The following is a 21,302-nucleotide window of genomic DNA, read 5'->3' as shown; positions in this document are numbered from 1 at the left end:
TAACAAAGGCTGTGTCCCCTAAGCTATGAATTAAAGAGTTTTAGAGAAGAAACAGGCAACAAATCAAGAGGAAAGCAGAGTCCACTATTGGGTCCTCCAGGACAGGTACAGTTCTCACAAGCTTGCTGGTACATTTAACTAACACAGGCTGAAGAGGCAGCTTGGGAGTGTATGTGGTGAAGAGAGAGGCACACTGAAAGCACAAGACTTAAGAAGATGTATAGGTAGAAACTCCAGGGAGCAGGCAGGAGATCTTGAACAAGAAGGATGGTTAATGATATCAGAAATATGTTGAGATAAGTTTGTAACAGTGTACTTTATAAAAACCCAAGGGGTGGTAAATTGCCTGAAAGACTAATCTGTAGTTTTGCACTGGCTTAGAAAAAGTTAGGACTACCTCACATCAGAGCAACTCTATTCCAGATTTCCTGGTGTCTATCAAAAAACAAGATGGTGGATATGTAATGCAGCATCGTTTTGGTGTTTAATGTCAGTGCTCCCTATCAAATATAGGCACATGTATGTAACTGTTTACTCATTTCACAGATACCAATGCATGCACAGTCCTGATCACGCCAACCCATCCAAACATGCCGTGTTTTCTTATAAAGTTACTGGGAGTTGAAGCCCTTCTACAGGCATCACTGTCGGACATACTTTCACACTGGGCCAACGTATGTTAAAATGAAGACTAACTGCAAGGTCTTTGAAATGTGGAGTGAAATCAGAATACCCTGAGGAAAAACCCACATTTTACACTGAATTAGAAATCAAACCCATATGCCCAGATCTGTAAGACAGGAGCGCTAACCTCTACACCAAAATGTGTATACTGAAACCAACTCTTCAAAACAGAAATTAAATTTCTTAATCTGAAAATAAAAAAAAAACCCTTTAAATCTAAGGGTAAATAGCACCACAGTAGTATATGAAAATATAATTTTATTTGCACACAGTGCCCTTCATTATGTTTTGAATGGGAGTGTGTGCCACAAAAAATTGTTTTACTGTAAAATGTTAAAAGCATATACAAAGTAAAAGGTTACTCTGGACACCTTTGCATCATTCATTTCAGGACTGTCCATGTATCTTTATAAGGCAGTATACAGAAAAAACAATGGTAATCAAAGTCAGGTCTAGCATTTTACAAGTAGAATAAAATGGAATGAAAACTAGAAAACCCCTTCAACCTTAAAACAGTCAATAGTCACTTTATCTATTCAAGTGCTATTTAAAAGAGTATCATGGATGCACCTATGTGTCTATTATGAGGAATTCTGATGTCCGAATACTTCTTACATAACTGTCTCATACTTAGCCAAATTCAGTGCAGAGGCCCACAGCTTACCCTGGCAATATCAGGCACAAGGCAGGAACCAGCCCTGGACAGGTCCCACTAATACACACACCCAGTTCAGAATGCCATGTAACATAACCAGTACATCTATAGGGATGCTGGAGGAAAAGCTAATCAAGTATGGTGATTACACGCAAATACCTGATTCGGAAAGTCGGCAGCAATAACCAATATGCTATTAGCCTTCCCTTGGTCTGCATGCATGTATAGCCTGCACATCGTACCAAGACACTAAGCACACTCTAAACAACAATACACACCATCTGCACCATCAATCAAACCTGCAATACCTACATCAACTACAACGCAAATTATGCAGTCATTTATTAATGGTAGGTCACACAGCTCAGGACACCACTAAAACAAAACCTTTACTGTCATTTTGGAATGTATTTAAAAGGGAAATGTTCCAACTCTTAAATACCAATAGTAATAAAAACTCCACAAAATAGTTTTAAACTTTTATTATGACAAATGTACATGTTTTATTTATATGAAAGAAATTACAGTAGGTTTAACAAAACATTCTGAAAGAAAAATAAAACAAAATAAGAGTATTACATACTGACACTAAGGCCTACTGCTAAAATGCATGGTTTGGTGGCCTAATGTACACACAAGAAATCTGACCAGGCTGAAGTGAGACAACAACATTAAACACGAATTTAATAAAAATTAAAAAAAAAAAAAAATATTGGCACCAACCTTAGCTTTGTATTTTTCTCAACTTACGGAACCACCAATTTGGGGTATTTGAAAACCATTATCGAAATGTGTATAAACCCTCTGAGCTTATAAGGAGAAAGAAACTGAATTTTTTGTGCAGTGTCGAAGAGCTTTACCAAGTGCCTTACTTGACGTGTGTGTTCTGTTTGGGAGTAAATAATCAAATTGCTTCGAATAAAGGGTTCACAGATCCTCTCATATTCTGAAAGGGGAACAAAAACACAACATTTGTAAAAGACAATGGAGAGGAAATTCTGACTACCTGGGTTAATTTAAAAAAGCTATTAAAACATATGTTATTTAATTATATGATACCATTCGTGTGAATAAGAGAATTTATTTATAACTAGACGGACACAAATTTTCTTTTTTGTTCTGGACAGGCAGTCTTAATCAGTGCAAGACAGACTTGAAATCTTGCTACAATTTACACTTCCTTCCTACAATTCCTGCCCCCCCCCCCCCCCCCCCGAAAAAAATTTCATAATTTAAATAATGGATGGAATCTTTTTAAGAGGTTGTTAAAGTCTTTATAGGAATTAGGACAATGTGCCACTGGAAGTAAAAATGTGCACCTTTCCCACTGCTATATCATGCACATTGTCAAGGCTGTACTAATAGTGAAACATTTCAGGCTTAACTTTAAACATTTACAGGATGATTTTCTTTTTAAAGAGTAAAATGTGGTGATCAGCTGAAGTGCACATTTTTAACTTGATAACTTAAAGGCTTAAAAAGAAAGGGGAGATTTTAATTGTACAAAAAGAGAGCATGTATCATAAATGAGTAGTGGTCAATATAGGGAATAACTCATTTTAAAATCTATGAATTTACACTTAAAGATAATGATGGGGAACAATACCTCCATGTCTAAAAGTGATCCTTTTTCATTTCCATCACTTAAGCACCTGGCATTTAATTAGTGTCTTTTTATTCATTTTAAAATTATCCTGATGGTACCATTGTTCAGTCCAGTCTAATGCACAGCTGCACAAACCAAATGAGGTGCGTGAATGGAAGCTTCTAGTGGACAAAAATGACTTTGCTTGCAAACTAGAAGAAACTAACTTAATACTCCCTTATTCAGGGTGGAATACACACTCAACAGGAAAACGTGGCTGACAGGAGATACAGGGAGTGGAAAACAACCGTCAAGAAGATTTAATCTTCATCTTGCTTGTGCGCTTCATTTTATGTACGACTTCATTAGGGTTTGTACAACACAATGTCCTCCAGGCTGCAGTGCACAGCAGAACGAGTATTTGTACATTTAGGCATTTATACTGGAGCGGCAGGGAGCATACATTTCCACTTTTTTAAAGAAACAGACTATGCTGGACTGCAGGATGACACCAGACATATTTTATACATTACAAGAGTTGTGCAAATAAATCACAACTTGATACGGACAAAACTATAAATATTACCAACTTCAATTGTTCTTAATCTGTGCTAGGTTTAAAAAAAAAAAAAAAATCAACATATATATGTTACCTCATAAGCAATACATATACATAACATTTACAGAAATTACTTTCAGCCCAAACCAGTAGCTTATGCTCTGTGCAGGTGCATTAAAATGCTCAAATCGCTAAGTTAAACTGTCTCCAAGAACAATTCTTAAGGTAAATTCAGAGGATATCTTAAACAAATTCCTTTTTAGGAAAATAGTTTTAAAAAGAGATGGAAACAACTACAATTTGAATGGGTCAGCATCATCAAGTCCCTTATGTGATTTGTTTTAGCATTTTTTCGGTTGCTCCCAACACTGCCAAACCCACTCAATAAATTTTAAATAAACTAAACAAAAACAAATAATTCAATGACCTCTTCCAGTTTCAGATTAGCAAATACAACCATTTTCAAGGAATTTATAACTCTAGCTAAGAAAAGGGGTGTCTATATTATATGTCTAAAAGTTGATTTTACTTTTAAGTGAAAGAGTTTCCATTTATTAAAGGGAAAATAGAAATATAAACATTTTATTTTAAAAGACATACGAATATGTTCAAATATAAATATTCCAAAAAAGAAGCAGCAGTCTTATTCCTGTAATGAAATGATTAATTTTACTGGCACTGAATAAAAATAAGAACACACATTCACTCTCACACAGAAAATCCACACAAAATAAACAAAACAACAAAACAAAGGATACAGGCCATTAAGAGCTTACTACTACAGTTTCTGTATAAACCTAGCGCTCATAATACTACATTTTCAAGGTACCACTTTATACAAGAAATTGTCCGGCTGTTCTATCCGAATACTGAAGCTCCCACAACGCTATGCTGTGATAAGCAATAATGAGGTTCTAGGTTAAAATGGAATTTGTGGTCATTTGATTGTATTTTATTTGCCTAAAAGGGTTTGTCTTCAAATTTGATGCTTACTTTGCACCAAAAAATGCATACAGTATAATTAATTTTATTTTTTAACTGCTAATGCTTCAAGTGAGTCTAATAGTTTTTAAGTCAAATTTCTAGTGTTAAAATAAATAATGTGTAATACATGTAAAATTAAATCTTTAAAAAGGAGATGAGGGATTTAGGAATAATAAAATTATATAAAATGATATTGACAAGCAGCTTTGTAGCTCTTCACCTGTATAACTATTGTTGTCTTGTGACCTGGTCAAAGAGACTCAGAAAATTTCACGCCTGAGTGGAACGAAAATTGCAGTTGGATGCCTGGAAAGTGATTACTGTGGAACAGATCAGAAATATTTATTCACTATGACCAAAGATTTGTTGTACTTTTTGAATTATGTACAAATAAGTGCAATTCTGCGTCCACATTTTAGTGGAACATTTAACTACCAACAGCATACATACACAATCGATCTGGTATCTGGGGGGGATTTGATAGTATAAGTGGTGGTGCTCTGAAAGATATGCGAACCACACAAGCTTCAAATGAGGAAACTTAAAGGGATTCAAGAAAATACCCGCAATGGGATCTGGGATAAATTGTGTAATGTAGATCTATGTAGACCTTTTAACAAAACTGTCAAAGTACCCACTGCTTAATAGGGTAAAAATTATTAAGAATATTTAACATGTTATAAAAGTCTGGAAATGAAAAGTCAAACAAATACCTATCAAATAAAAACACACAGTGTCCTGTTCATCACGTTCATAAAATTCCAAAAGTCCCAAGGAGTCTGGAATGATTTGCGCTAATTTTTTTCCTTAACACACACATTTAGTGCCAAATATATATTTTATCTTAGAAAATATACAAATCTTCTGACTGTGAAAAAGACCCTTTAAAGAAGATACGACAGAGAGAAAGGAAGAGAAAGAATATACAACAATGGGAATCTATAGTATCTTTGTTCCAAGGGGGGTGGGGGTGGGGGGGAATACAGCAACCAAAAAAAACAAATTAGTCTTTTCTATGAGGAGAGAGGGCAAGGGTGACGAATGTGAAGAATCTATTCAATGAAAGAGTTGGGTATTTTTTATGTAGAGAGAAGTGGAAAAAACCCACCTACCCTCCCTAACCCTTAAGCCCAAAATCCACCCTACTACTCCAATCCTTTCCAAGGAGCAATTACTATGGAATAAATTAGCTCCTAAATTTGGAAGTACATAAGAGGAAGAGGAGGGGAAAAGCCAATATCTCACAGCTGTTCACTATTACAAACATAGTCTACAAGATCTGTCACTCCAAAAAGGTCGTCATCATCTTCATCCTGTGGAGGAGCTTCCTGTCCGGCAGTGCCATTTGGTGCTAGATTTGAAGCTGTGCTGCAAGCCAAGGTACTGTTTTTAGATGCACCACTAGTTGAGACACCACCTAAAGTGGTTCCAGGCCTGGGGAGCAAGCTTTCTAGACTTTTTCCTGGGCTTTGTCCATTGGTTGATGGTAGCTCTACTAAGGTATAGTCTAAAGGTAACTCCCCTCGATCTACAAGGTCCTCTTCCACCTTGATGATTGCTGTTATTGGTGATTTTTTTCTCTTGGAAGCTTCTTTCTCTCCATCCTCCTCATCCTCATCAGTCTCTATTCGGTTCAACCTTTTGCGGACAGGTCTGTCCTCCTCTTCCTCCTCATCAGTTTTCCTCCTTTTTTGTTTTAGTAGCGGTCTATATTGTCTTGAGTCAATATTCTCTTCTTCTGAATCTTTGGTTCGGAAGCTCCCTGCAAAATATGAAACAAGCATCAGTAAATGTCACATATATATTTTTTTATAACATGGAATTCTTAGTGAAACCAGCCAGTTCTTCTGTATGACTGACAGTTCAAAAGCAATTCAGTGAAGAAAAGATTTTTACCTTTTCAACGATATATTTTTATGGTGTGAGGACATGGTGGTACAGTGGCTAGCATTGCTGTGCTACACTTTCTGGGACTAAGATTTGATACTAATCAGTTTACTGCCTACACTCTATATGGCATGTGCATGTCTTCCAGTCGTATCCCATATCCAAAAGACATGTGTTGTGTGACTTGTTCAGTAAGAGTATGTTATTCTGTGTATGTGAATATGTTCTACAATGTCCTGGTATGTCTATCTGTGGTAAGTTTTCTTTATGCTTATTGATATTAGGACAAGTTACAACTCCTTTTGGATGAAAAGTTTGGGGGGAAAAAAGATGAATGGATGGACGGTTATATGCAATTTAACAAATACAGCATCATTAGCGGTCAAACTAAATCTGCACACACAATAAAGCAGTAAATATTGGTTGATTTATTGACCGATTTGGCTCCTTCAATTGTTTTTTTTAAGATATATTTGATTAATGTTTCCTTTTCTAAAATAGGAATATAAAAACTTTGGTAATGTTGCCATTTTATTACCTCTTTCTTTATAACATACAGTTCTCTGAGTAAGTACTGGAGCAAAGTCAAAATTTCTAGTGACTGTCTGTCTGTATTTAAGTGTTTCAGATATTGAGAGAGCGCAATGCAGCTTTGCTTCTGGGTAATTCTGTATACATATGCTTTAATACTTTACATTGCAGTCACTTTTTTATGCTCTATCTGTACAGTAGATTTCAATCAAACATACATTCTGGATGCAAAGTGTTTCTTATTAGGCAAGGATTTTCTCTTGCACTGATATTGCCAGGTCAAACCAACATGAAAAATCTGATTTGTCAGGAAAAGTAAAACAAAGTTTAGATAGTGAAGAAAACTTAAATCAGACTAACAGAAAAGAAAATGGTCATAGAAAAAATAAAATTGGAAACTTGTAAAAACAAAAAAAACCATGAGCAAATCAACAATAACCAAGCCAATTTCAGCTGATAATGGCAAATTTTAAACTGTGAAGAAAACCTCTAAAATGACTTGAGTGTTAATAAATCCTCCTCCTGAGTTACTTTACACTGTTGGGTATGAACACTGTGACACTTACAAAGAAGGATTTTTAACACAGCTTGAATGTTTTTCTTCTCTTAAATCTATCCAGAGACATGGAACGGCAGCATCATGAGGTAGAGTACTCGCAGTCAGAGATATGCTACATGTGTTCACTGAGTGTTAGGCATTAAGTCTAATTATGTATGTTGCCAGCTTGCTGGGTCGATGTAAATAGCTACTGTAACTGAATTATTTGGAGCTTTCTTAGGTTATAACTAGGATAACCAAATACCAGTTTATTAAAACGGGCTTAAAGGACAATGCAAAGTCCATCTGTTTCGACTGGGTAGTGCAATTACGAACATTTGTTCACTGGATATACCTTACATCCCTCTTCCTTTGTACTTTTTGTTGCCTTTTTTCCCCCAATCAGACTTTCTAGCCTTTGCATCTCTTTCTTTGTGGGACTTGTTGCCTTTCTTTGTCAGCCAATCCGGCCCTTTTGTGGACGACATGACACCTAGATGCACTTACGTGCACCACATGGTTTACTGTCTTATGCCGGCCAACTGCCTTTGTTCATCAGACATTCCCGCCCTCTTAACATTACATCCAGGCATGGGCACGGATGCCAGACTCTTTCTTAGTCACAACTTTTATGTCTGGTCTTATACAAATACAGTGCTCTTTCTAAACTCTTGAAGCATATGGGCAATAGAAATGAGATGAAATGCAGTACATTGAATATTTTTTACATAATGGACTTTGGAATATTTATAACCAAATCTGACCTATAGATCGGATGCTATTGTTTTACTTTATATTGTACAGTTAATGTTTTTGAAATTATTTTTCCTCCTTTCAAAGTACATGACTTTTGTAGTGACTACACAATATCAGTTACTTTTACCTGTAATCCCCCAGCCCCCAAATATAATTTATTTCAATGAGTATAAAAATATTTTGAAATGCAGTTTTTGGACATCATGCCAATAGATTTTTTAATGTAATTTTACTTATGATTTAACATTTTGTTGATTTCTGCTTTTTGCTACAGGGCCGTTAATAATAATGTTAGCACACATAAGAGAAGAAACATTGTCTGATGTGAAGATAATTCAGCAATTCAGTATTTGATGAGCAAAAAAAAAAAAAAACATGCACAATTTATAATCTTTTCATGTTAATTTATGTTAATGTAACTTTAGACTTCATTTTATTTTGGGAGAGCAAGGTATTTTTGATTCAAACAAACCTTCACTGTCAGAGCTGGAAATAAATCGGCGATGCATTCGTGCCTTGTCCCTTCGGCTACCAAAGCTCTTCTGGGACCCTTCAGTTTCTGATGTCTCACAGTAGTTTACTTCTTTTTTCTGGCTTCTACAAGACCGCCGCCTGCGGAGGTCCAGATCATGATCACTGTACTCACTTGATCTCTCTGTTTCAAAAATAAAGTTAAGATTTAACATTAGTCACAAATCAGAACACATCCATTTGATTTTTATCATATTCAGACCATATGATGTTATTTTCTGATGCCCCAAAATATTGCTTAACTTTACATTTTAATTTTCCAATGTTCAAACTACCTAAGAAGAGTGGGAAATCACTAGAGTGCAACCTTGTTTTTTCCCCCCCACACTACATGTCTAAATCACCTCAAAATGATTCCCCTCCACCAGAGATACTAGGGTCTCGGGTATTGTAGTCCTCTGCAGGCTATCACTGAAAGTGTGTCAAGCAAAACTGTGCAGAAAGGTCATTTAAGACATGTGTAGAATAATGAATTCAATTTCTGAAATCAAGTAAACATTTGTTGATTAAATTTGTTGTGAGAAGAACAAAAGCCCATTTCAAGTGAACAGGACCAAAAATAAAAATATATGTATTTTTCTTTCTGATGGTCACTGGGTATTCAGTTCTAGGTTAAAATCCTCTAACATATAAGTGCATTAGAGAAAGTTATTGGTATAATAGGAGGTTTAGTCAATCACATTTTAATTTATAGAGGTTATCTTTTTTGTAATTTTATTTCCCTAACCTTTTCAAAAATTGCTAAAATCACCACATTGATGTTTGCTCTGAGGGTACTGATGGTGACATATAGAGGAGTACAGTAGCTGCACTGTTTCATTGTGGACTTAGAAAAAGCATATAACAGAGTGCCTAGAGAGGAGGTGTGGTATTATATGAGGAAGTCAGGAGTGGCAGAGAAGTATGTACGAGTTGTACAGGATATGTAAGAGGAAAGTGTGACAGTGGTGTGGTTTGCGGTAGGAGTGATGGATGCATTCAGGGTAGAGGTGGGATTAAATCAGGGATCAGCTCTGAGCCCTTTCTTATTTACAATGGTGATGTACAGGTTGACAGAGGAGATTAGATAGGAGTCCCCATGGACTATGATATTTGCAGATGGCATTGTGATCTGTAGCAAGAGCAGGAAGCAGGTCGAGGAGACCCTGGAGTGGTGGAGATATGCTCTAGAGAGGAGAAGAATGAAGGTCAGTACGAAGAAGACAGAATATATATGTGTGAATGACAGGGAGGTCAGAAGAATGGTAATGATGCAGGGAGTAAAGTTGGCAAAGGTAGAGGAGTTTAAATATTTGGGATCAACAGTAAAGAATAATGTGTATTGTGGAAGACAGGTGAAGAAGGAGAGTGCAAGCAGGGTTAAATGGGTGAAGAAGAGGGGTCAGGAGTGATTTGTGGCAGACGGGTATCAGCAAGAGTGAAAGGGAAGGTCTACAAGATTGTAGCGAGACCAGCTATGTTATGTGGGTTGGAGACAGTGGCACTGACCAAAAAATAGGGTCTGAGCTGGAGGTGGCAGAGTTAAAGATGTTAAGATTTGCATTGGGTGTGATGAGGAAAGACATGATTAGAAAGGAGTACATTAGAGGGTCAGCTCAGGTTGAACGGTTAAGAGTCAAAGTCAGAGAGGAGACATTGCGTTGTTTTGGACATGTGTAGAGGAGAGATGCTGGGTATATTGGGAGAAGAATGTTAAGGATGGAGCTGCCAGGTAAGAGGAAAAGAGGAAGCCTAAGAGGAGGTTTATGGATGCAGTTAGAGAGGACATGCAGATGGTAGGTGTAATAGAGCAAGATGCAGATGACAGGAAGATATGGAAAAAGATGATCCACTGTGGCGACTCCAAATGGGAGCAGCCGAAAGAAGATGCAGCTTACACTGTGCAAATGATATGTTAATATGGTAACTTGTAAAATGTATGCCAGCCAATGCTAAGTATATAACGCATAACATGATTAAATCTGTCAAATTTTGGGAAATTTAGGGAGTATGTCAATGCATATCTCATAAAATAATTATTTTCCCCCACATGTAGTTGTAGTGGAAAAAATCACCCATTTCTAAATTCAAGATCATGTCCTTGATATATCAGCACATATACATGAACATAATATATATATATATATATATATATATATATATATATATATATATATATATATATATATATATATATATATATATATATATATATATATATATATATATATATATATATATATATTAGTATAGCAGAGTGCTGTGGCTTCCTCACAAGAAGGTGAATCTGGTTAAACAAAGTTAAGCACTGCTGTTATAGACTATAAATATACAGTCAAGACTGAAGTATCTGAATAATCCTTATTTGATGTTGTAACTGATATACTGTATATGTTCACGTATAAGTCGGGTCTTGAAACCCGAAAAATCGATCATAAATATCAGACCCAACTTATACACCTGTTCAAAAATGCGACACTTAATTTTTTTTTTTTTTTTACATCTTCCTGCCTCCTCCAATCTCGCATCAGTTTCTCAGACGCATCAAATTTTGTTGCAGCAGCACAGTTACCAATTTCTTTCACTACTTCAACGACATTTAATTTAAAACCAGCTTCATATATCTTCTGATCGAACACTCTATAATAGATAAGGGATGCTCTTACGATAAATGTGTATGAGATACAAAAAACACAAATCAGTGGGGGTTAGGAGCATGCACTGATACAGCACATTGCCACACCCACATACAAAAAAAAAAAGGCAGTGTGCTCCATGGTTAGTCTCTCAGGTGGGTGTTAGCATATCATAATCCCTTTTATCAATAGCATGAGTTTTCCGCAATTGACTTGTATGACTGACATTATAAAATATCAGAAATTATACTGTAAAATCAAGTCCCGACTTATCCGTGAGTATATATGATGCTAGCTTTTCATGGAAAGGTGGACATACTAGACATTATTTTGAGCTGCCTAATGCCATATACAACAAATATTCGTCTAAGGTGTTTTGCGGGATTTAAACTAACTCAAAACCCAGCTAGAACAGTCACAGTTCATTCACACGCATTTTAATTTTTTCCATCTACTCCTAAGAAGATGTTTGAAGTAGAATATATTAGTGTACCACAATTTTTGCCATGTATCATTTTTGTAAGTATAACTGTATGTTTACTACTTTTTTTTTTTTTTTTTTTTTTTTTTTTAAACTTAAGTCAGTTTTTAATACTGTTTCTATATTATATTCTGTTTACAGTCACAGTTGTACATAATACCCTAAAGCTTCACTGGTGTAACTATGAGGTTTAAAATGATATAATTAAATAACAAACACCCTTATGTCAGGACATTAATTTGAACAATTTGTAAATTTTCCATTTCTGAAAGCTATCTGATAAAAGACATCATTTACAAAGGTTTTGAAGGAATGATTTCAGTGTAATGAAGAGTTTCTTTAACAAGTAGACTTGAATCAACAGAAGTAAACACCTGTTATTTCATCATCATCGTCGTCTTCCTCTTCCTCCTCCTCTTCTCCTCCTGATGTTGTTTCTTCATCCTCATCATCATCGGAGAGTTCCCTTTTGCTCCGCCTTCGTCGTAATTGTCTGCTTGGCCTTCTGACCTTTGCTTGTCTTGGACGGGTCCTTCTAGTACGAAGCCCAAAATCACTGTCATCATCATTTGAGGGCATGTCGCCATCACTCTCGCCATCCTCAGATACCACAAACTCTTCCTCTTCACTACTGCAAGACAGAATGTGCAATACATATTATATATTTAATGTTTTAAGGAACACTTTAAAACATAAGTACTTTTAATTTCTTATGTATGAATATGTATGTTGAAAAACTTGGGCCAGGAAATAATGCTATTTTCTTCGTACACTGATCAGTGTGACTGATAACCAACCTATATTACAGGATCCAAATTTATTTTAAATAACAAAAACACACAATATCAGTGCTTGCTTGACCGAAGTAAACATGGTGTAAATTCTCATTAAGTCTGAATTAAATTTTTTTTTTTTTTTTAAATAAAATTGCACAAAATCTTACTTCATAGTAAACATAAATGATGGTAGACAACAAATGATTTGAAATAAAAAAAAATGCTTCCAACCAAATATACAGTATTAATATTTTAAATATTTCTTCATCCCCCCCCCCCCCCCCAAAAAAATAAAACATTTATGACAACTTCTGGGGTGTGCCAAAATATATTCAGTAAAATAAATATTTCCATAAACAGGCCAGTCTTGCTTTTCATGACTGTCATAAGAGCGCCAAGACCATCATTCTGGTTTAGGACATAGCAGAATGCCCTCCCTCAGAATAAGTTGTTTGCAAAAGCCCTTTTAGGCTTAACCTCTTTTTTTTCTTTTAAGGAAACCAACTGCTAACTACTGCTTTAAGACATCATACTATAACATGTGGATTTCCTTACCTTTCACTGACCCGAAACTCATCACTTTCATCTTCGTCCACTGTGCTGTCACTATCGAGATCATTGAGCCTTCTGCGCTTCTTTCTTCGTAGAGCTGCAGCCCGCTGTGGCCGCTGATTTTCTTTGCTTTCCTCCTTCAGAATAGTAGAAATGTCCTTTCCACGGTGTCCTGTAATGTTTGACATATCCTTCCCACGACCGGCACCTGTAAGAGTGCAATAAAGAAAATGCTTTAAAACAGTAACAAGCTTTATCAACAAACAAACATTCTTCATTAAAATCAAAACTATTGTAACAATTAAATTCAAACACCATCAAAATTTACAAAGGAGTAAAGATGAGAGAATTATGTAAATGCTTCACAGGAAGATATCTTACTCACTTATCCCTTTTTCCTTACAGTGAGGCATTACTTAATGTTGTAATATAAAACTACAATGAATTTCAACTTAGCTAAATTCATAAAGCTTTGCACAAATTTTTTCTATAAGAAAAAAAGCGTACACACATTTCAATGCAATTTATTCTTTATAAAATCACAATCACCTCATAATTGTGCGTTTGTGAACATGCCTTGAACGGCATAAATGAAGCATATGCTAATCAGCCTCATATGTATGCCATCATGATGCTGCAGATCTTCAGCCATCGAGACACCATCACCTGCATTCAAGAGTGCTTGGCTGTGCTCGAAAACTGAGCAAGCAAGACTGTGTGTGGTGTTATAGCGCCTCTCCTCTGTGTTCTGGGGGTCAGGGAAAGGTAGTATCCAAGTCACCTGGCACATGTAATGACAGGATTGCTGTTACAATGAATAGTATAGGCCAGGGGTAGGCAACATCGGTCCTGGAGTGCCACAGTATGTGCAGGTTTTTGTTCCAACCCAGTTCCTTAATGAGAACTCAATTATTGCTGATGAAGCACATATTGCTTAAGTGACATTTTAATGCTTCATTTTAGTGGTCTCGCTTGTTAAGGTTTTCCAACCTTAATTGCTTATTTCAATCTTAAACTGCTGCATTCAATGTTTTAATTGCTCCTTATTAGCAATAAGATGTAAAACAGGGGTAGGCAATGTCGGTCCTGGTGAGCCGCAGTGGCTACAGGTTTTCATTCAACCCAATTGCTTAATTAGAAACCAATCATTGCCAATCTCAGACCTTATTTAATTTTATGGCTTGTTAGTCTGTGCAATGTAAGGCTTTTATATCGTAGATTTTTTTCCTTTCCAAGGATATCATCCAAATGATTTGAAGCCTAAAACAGATCATTTTCAGTCTGTCACATTTTTCTATTAAGTGTTTTATTAAATCAAACCGTGCATGATGAACACACACAGATGTAATTGGAAAAAAGCTAGCTGGAGAACTGCTGGCTGCTTTGTCTTTTACATCTTATTGCTAATAAGGAGCAATTAAAACACTGAATGCAGCAGTTTAAGATTGAAATAAATAATTAAGGTTGGAGAACCTTAACAAGCGAGACCACTAAAATGAAGCATTAAAATGTCATTTAAGCAATATGTGCTTCATCAGCAATAATTGAGTTCTCGTTAAGGAACTGGGTTGGAACAAAAACCTGCACATACTGTGGCACTCCAGGACCGACGTTGCCTACCCCTGGTATAGGCCATATGAAAAACTGAGGGGCTCAGCCAGTTACCTCACTGATAAGCCAGCCACCACAAACAGTACCATCAACTCTGTCAAAGCTACTTTGCCTCAAAATAAATGAATCATTGGTTGACCCAGGTCACTCTGCCATGATGTTGGTCAGTCTCATCTTTGCACCACAGAAATGAAACCAAAAAGAACTGTACAGAATTAAAAAAAAAAAAAAAAGTCTTAAAAGCCAATCCCTTCAATCCTTTACCTCCTCCTTCAGCTTCTTTGATATCTTCTTCTATTGCTTCATCAATTGCCTCGTCAAATTCATCAAATCTGAAAACCAAAATAATTGTTATTTTTTCAGCAAATTAATTAGTAAATAGCACAATTCGTTATAGTGGTTCTGATTTGCAAAAATATTAAGGATCACCATGGTCCACAATCTAGATATATAGCACTGGTGTTAAACTTGAGGCCTGCGAGCAAGATACAGCTCATCGACTTTTTTGATATGACTGCATAGTAACTTTTGAAACATAAAATATACACCCTGCAATGGCAAGTACTTTTCCCTATGTACTTTATTTATTCACTTAAACTCCAGGAAAACTCAAGTCTTGTGCTGTAATATACACACAGTATACAGTATTCATGTTAAGAGAGATGGCCAATGGCTGAATAGACAGCATATTTATGCAGCCTCTCCAAATTGAGTGTTAAAACAAAGTAAAGGTGCACAAAAGTAACTGAGTAAAAGTTCACAATTGCACTCATTACTACCTATAGTGTGCAGAAGACTCATTTTCAATATTAAAAGTAAAGAGACAACTTGATGTTTAACACAGATGATCACTGAATTCCTAATCTAAAAACTGAATCCTACTTTTAAATAAGACAGCTGTTCATTGTTTTCTTTGTTTGCCATGCACCTTATTTACATTTAACACCATTAAGAATGTATCATCAAAAGGCATCTCTGCATAATTTAAAAGTCTGATATATTTTAGAATTGAATTTTTCCCAATTTATGGTAAGAAAACCAGGCTGGTGAGGTAGAAAATGCAGGTGGAAAAATACACTGAATCACTGTATTTTCCCCCAAAAAGAGCTTTGGACCAAAATGCTCATTAAGAAAGTGGAAATGTGTTGGGTGTTGATTGGACAATACAGTTACTACTACAACAACAAACACTGTCATGAAAGCTGCCAGCTTTAAAGTAAGGAGTTTTAAATCAGTACTTTTAGATTTCCTAAAATAAAACTATCAACCACAACAACATGCTTTAACCACATAAAGTATGCCGATTAGGATGGTGATTTTCGGCTTCTGAGGAAAGATTATTTTTTATGTGGTTGTAAAACAAGTAAAATGTTATAACCAAGTTCTATTGTGAAAACAGGCGGTTGTCTTGTGTTTATATGTAATAAACCTACTATGAAAGCAAGACTAATGTGAGTACAATCAAGTAACTGTATAACTTTGCAACCTTGTGAAAACATTTCAGGAGAAACAACCATAAATGCAATAAGGATCACCCACTCATTTCCCTTCCACAATCATATTGTATATTTTTTGGGTGTAAGATTCATTGTACAATTAAACCACTAAATATCATACCTCAATAGGTGTTCATATACAGTATTTCAAAAGACGGTAGCTCAAACTTTTGCATAACCTTTTTGGTATTGACATGGACAGCAATTAGGATGAACTTGTAGATTTGCAACAATAATCTATAGGTCAAATCTACCACTGCTGTTTCCCAGTTTTACACATCTCCAACAAACCATAACAGTACCTAACCATATTGGATTTCCCAGTGTATTAATTATATTCAGGAGCACAGAATTAAGAACATCTAATGATATTGATAAAGCTCACCAAATAACATGAATCCTGAAAAAATTATGAATATTTGATTGCAGGTTGCAAAAGCATAAGACATCAAGCCAAAAGACAAGCTGACCAATGACTTGCAAGTGGTCCCCATCATCAATTCAACATGTAGACATATAATGCAAAAGAGGTAATACAAGTCTAATGTATTAGAATGTTTGTATAATTAATTTGTTTATATTTAATATGTGTAAATAACACAAGTGTGGCCAGGCAAGGATTTGAACCCAGTCTCACAGAATCATTAGTGTAACCAATCATCAACTTCCTTTCCCAAAATAAAGAAATTCTAGGTTCAGTTTGTTGTTCAATAAACATGTGTGTGGATAAGCAAACACGATGAGTGGAAATTCTGACCATGTGTTAATTGCCTAATAAATGTCCTTGTACTTCAGCCAAAGTATCTGGAAAGAAGCTCATTTTGTCAGTTACAGTTCTTTTATTTAACTAGTTTACAGGTAGATTAATCCTTAACTGCTCAGATTAAGCTACTCCATGACAATTCTGATGTTCTATCAGTAGGCCATTAACTCAAACTGGATTTTTAACTTAAAAGCTGTCCCGTCCTATTAGGCTTCATACCTGTAGCTGATAAATTTTCTAGCTCTTGTTGACCTCCTTTCCAGAGTTTTACATTTCTTAGATTCTTTTTTCTTTTCTTCCCTCCAATCTTCTACTTCTGGTTCCTGTGAAAAAAGAAACAAGTAATTTTAAATTACATATTTGACAGCATTTATTTTATATTAAATTACAACAAATTAAAAAAAAAACAATAGAAGACATCAAAGTAATATTATAAAGTCAAGTCAAGTTTTAAAAACCTAGTTTGGATAAGTGTCTCTCTGGTTTTTCTGTCTCAAAATCAAAAGGCACAAGACGACATAACAGCTTGTTGCCTCTGCAGAGTAGAGTTTGTCCTATACCAGAATCATGTCTTTGAATTTAAACTGGTTTTCAGAAAAAGACAAGTTTATGTTTAGGGCAGTATTGCCACATTTTATTAAGTGCTTCCTATAGTCGGTGATCCTAGAGTTAGTAAATAATCTACAGAACCTATATAAGCTTAAAAAAATAATAATCTTCATAATATACCATACAAATAAGCAATGCTTTCAAATGATTGCTATATCTATATTTTTGCACAATCCTAACAATTCTTTCCTGGTTCTGAAATTTAAATTTACAGTAAAGTTAAGATGCAAGTCAACCCACAAAATGCTTTTCACCCTGGTCATTGACACCTCAATATTTGTTGGTACAGAAAGTGTAAAGTTCACATTTTCCAAAGAATTAATTTAGCATGTGTTCTACCTGCATTAATACTGGTAAAAGGATTGGGATTTTATTCTTTTGTAAGAGAAGAATTCTGACATAGCACAGAAGTTTGTCCCTAAATATCCTTGTGCATGGTGGTTAAACTGGTGAGCCTTGAAATCAGAAAACTATTTTGGATTGCCAGGTTGCCAATTTGAAGGCAATTTCAAGTGTGAACAAGGGCTTCCAAGGGAATAGTCTAAAGGTTAATTTAGTCTGGGTGGTGTAGATATGTGGTCAAGGACTTCAAGGTTTAAAATTGAAACTCCACCACTGTCCTGTTGTACATCTCTAAACAAACCACTTTCACTTGTATAGTAAGTAAGAGTGTCTATAAAGTGCACATAGCAAATTGCTTTGGCATCCAGGTGGGAACTGTACCGTGGGGCATATCTTGTGTCCAATGTCTACACACTCAGTACATTGGTAAGTTTACTTACTGCACAGCTACAGACATATCCATACATAGTTGGGACTGATATCAAAAGATGAAAGGATTTTAATGATTCAGAAACCCTTGCAAAGAGATCTTTGATTTTCTTCATCACTGAAGGAAAAGAGTACTACAGTCTAGTTCGTATCAAATTACTGTAATCTAATGACAGCAAGTACTTCACAAATAGCACTGCAGAATACATCAGTATAATCATTAGACGTGGGTATTGGAACTGATGTCCTGATTCGATTCAATATTGATTTTATCTTGACTGAATTAGCATGCACGGATATATTTGAAGTGCTGGCTTCTTCTGAGTTTACTTAACCATGCATACAGAATATTAATATAATGTGACAAATTTGAATAACACTTTATTTGAAGGGTGTCTGCATAGTAACTTCATGACATATGCATAAGCATATAAAGAAACACTTGATTAGTAATGAACAGATAACATTAGTATTTGGAAGATATGGAACAAAATATTGCTCTTAAAAAAAACAATTCACAGCACTACACATTCAAATTCACCATTTAACTAGCACATGAATTGCTGCAGAGTCCTTGTTTTAATACAATACAATGGCATCCACTTTATAAAACAGCTTTATCATCTTGTGAATAATTATAAAATAATCAAATATTGCTTCATAAATAATAACTGTTATTTAAATAACCTAATCGTGTGTTATGAATCCCTAAGTAGACACCCTTCAATTAAACTGTTTGCCTAACTTATTCCCCTATTGGACATGTAAAATAATCTTGAATTAGTTCAAATTAAAGATACAATGGGAAGACTTGTGTCTTTCTATAATTCTATAAGTTACACATATCTTCTGTTGCTCACTTGTAGCAGTCACATTAATCAGTTTCGAAAACAAAAAGGAAGCATTTTAAAATGAGGATCTACAGCTAATGCTTGTTGAAAGTGGCGCTGGATGACATTAAAAGAAAAAGAACCGGCATCATGACTAATAATGCTGCTAATATAATCTGTATGGTACAGCTCATTGAGATACTTCATGTCATCTGATTTATGCACACACTCACTTTGGTATCGCAGCCTGCTCTGAAAATTCCAGTAACTGCCTAATTTGCTCGACCAGGTAAGACACGCTGCAAACTTTTTCCACTGCAGCAGTACAACTGGCCACATGCTTAAAGAGAAGCATCATTTATTAGACTTGCCAACACACAAACTTGTGATTGATACAATCACATGATGGAACAACGCATTGGAAATGCTAGAAAGGTTTATGGAGCAACAGCCAGTCATCTCAGCAGCTCTGCATATAGCCAGCAAGGTTGCTCCAAGTGCGATTGGCAAGCATTGTGCTTGTCTGCAACACATCTGCCGCACCATTTTTAACATAGTGACATCTGATTGTGACACCTGCTTCGACAGTCACAAGTTAGGGCTACTCGCTCCACTGACGTGAGAGACGCAGTGATGCTTTGCTTAAGCTCTTCATAAAGCCTAGGTAAAATAACTTCTTCACTCATTTGCTTTCTGTTTGGTATAGCATACTGCAGTTCCAAAACCTGTATCATTCGTCAAAAGCCCTTGTTTTCAATAATGGTGTAGGGTCTCATATCTTTACACATAAAAACTGCTATAGATTCTGTTATTTTTTTTGGGCACGAGGCGAATGAAAGCTTGAGACTAAACGCCACCCCCAGTATGGACTGTTTAGGCTCTAGTCATTTGGATGTTGATGGAAATTACGTTTATGGGCGACATCGGGATAAATGATTTCTGGTATTAGTTGTGTTACAACAATACTTAACTTCTGAGTTGCACAGTTTACATATGGCTTTGCGTTTATCCAGTTCTTTACCAATGCACAGTTTTCACCCTGTCACATATCTGATTGCAGTGTCAAAGGCACCAATGTGATAGTAAAGTACCTTCTCTGAGAAAGCCTTAACAGGCGCATTAATTACATCTACTAGATTGGAAGCCAAAAATGAAGAGATGCAAAAATCAATATATATATTAAAAAGGTGATGTCAGTTTGACCTTCCCAAGAAATCTTGAACCAGGGAGCAATCGTCACCACATTATGCATCTATAGAAATAAAAAAAAAATGCACACTGTTGGCTTTTGGCAAATAGACTGTCACCCTGAAGCAAGTGAATTTGGTCTGAAATATGAGAACCAGAGGATAATTACAGTACTTAAATTTGGCATTTATGTAAAGTTGAGAGTATGGTTCAAGGTCTACACTGGAGTAAAAACACAAAAAGTAAAAGCATAAAGGTTACGTCACGTGTACATAAATACAAAACATACCACAAATAAAGATATCATGTTCTCTCTTATGTGAGGTAATTTAGGAGGAAATACAAATGATAAATGGACCAGCACAAGCCAGAAAGAAAATAAATGTTTGACTATAGGAGGATAAATCAGTCACTGAGGTAACTGAATGTTTTAAAAATTTTAAAACTGCGTTCATTTTTTTGGAATTTAATCAGAAACCATGCCAATTTTGTCTGAACTCATGAATTACAGCAACTGATTAGTGGCATATTTATAGAAATTATAGAAAGGGAAAGTACATTTAAGGCTCAAAACAGGATGCACTTCTATGCACAAAGAGTTGTGGGAATCTGGAAGAAACTATTGATACATGTAGTTAAAGCAGAAACCTTGACAACCTTTGAAAAGTATGTAGATCAGATATTGAGACAGCTTAGTTATTAGCTAAACAAATAAGCTTGATGGACTGAATGGCCTCCTCTACATTTGTCAAATTTCTTATATTTATAAGTTTAAAAATTCAAACTACAGAGACATGTTTTATTTAGTTTAGATTTGTGATTACATCCCGGGTGTCTTCCTCTGTTTGGAACTGAAAATGAACAGATAGAGCCTGTTTATCAGCAGTAATTTTTTAGTTA

The 21,302-nt window shown here is 35.5% G+C and overlaps 1 protein-coding gene across 2 annotated transcripts in view; it reads right to left on the bottom strand.

The window, feature by feature from the left end:
- Nucleotides 1-3,552: 3,552 nt before the first annotated feature.
- Nucleotides 3,553-21,302, bottom strand: part of rsf1a (remodeling and spacing factor 1a) — a 106,749-nt gene continuing 88,999 nt past the window's right edge. For both annotated transcript variants that reach the window (XM_028800368.2, XM_028800367.2), the window contains exons 11-16: nucleotides 17,224-17,327; nucleotides 15,010-15,077; nucleotides 13,138-13,342; nucleotides 12,181-12,437; nucleotides 8,652-8,834; nucleotides 3,553-6,229 (exon numbers count right to left, since the gene is read on the bottom strand). In XM_028800368.2, the coding sequence (XP_028656201.1) occupies nucleotides 5,709-6,229; nucleotides 8,652-8,834; nucleotides 12,181-12,437; nucleotides 13,138-13,342; nucleotides 15,010-15,077; nucleotides 17,224-17,327 (1,338 nt within the window). In that variant the 3' untranslated portion in view covers nucleotides 3,553-5,708. The remainder of the gene's footprint in view (nucleotides 6,230-8,651; nucleotides 8,835-12,180; nucleotides 12,438-13,137; nucleotides 13,343-15,009; nucleotides 15,078-17,223; nucleotides 17,328-21,302) is intronic.

This window comes from Erpetoichthys calabaricus, chromosome 4 (assembly GCF_900747795.2).
Source record: "Erpetoichthys calabaricus chromosome 4, fErpCal1.3, whole genome shotgun sequence".
NCBI lineage: Eukaryota > Metazoa > Chordata > Cladistia > Polypteriformes > Polypteridae > Erpetoichthys > Erpetoichthys calabaricus.
Note: the sequence above shows the minus strand (reverse complement) of the source record. Positions and strands in the feature narration are given on the sequence as shown.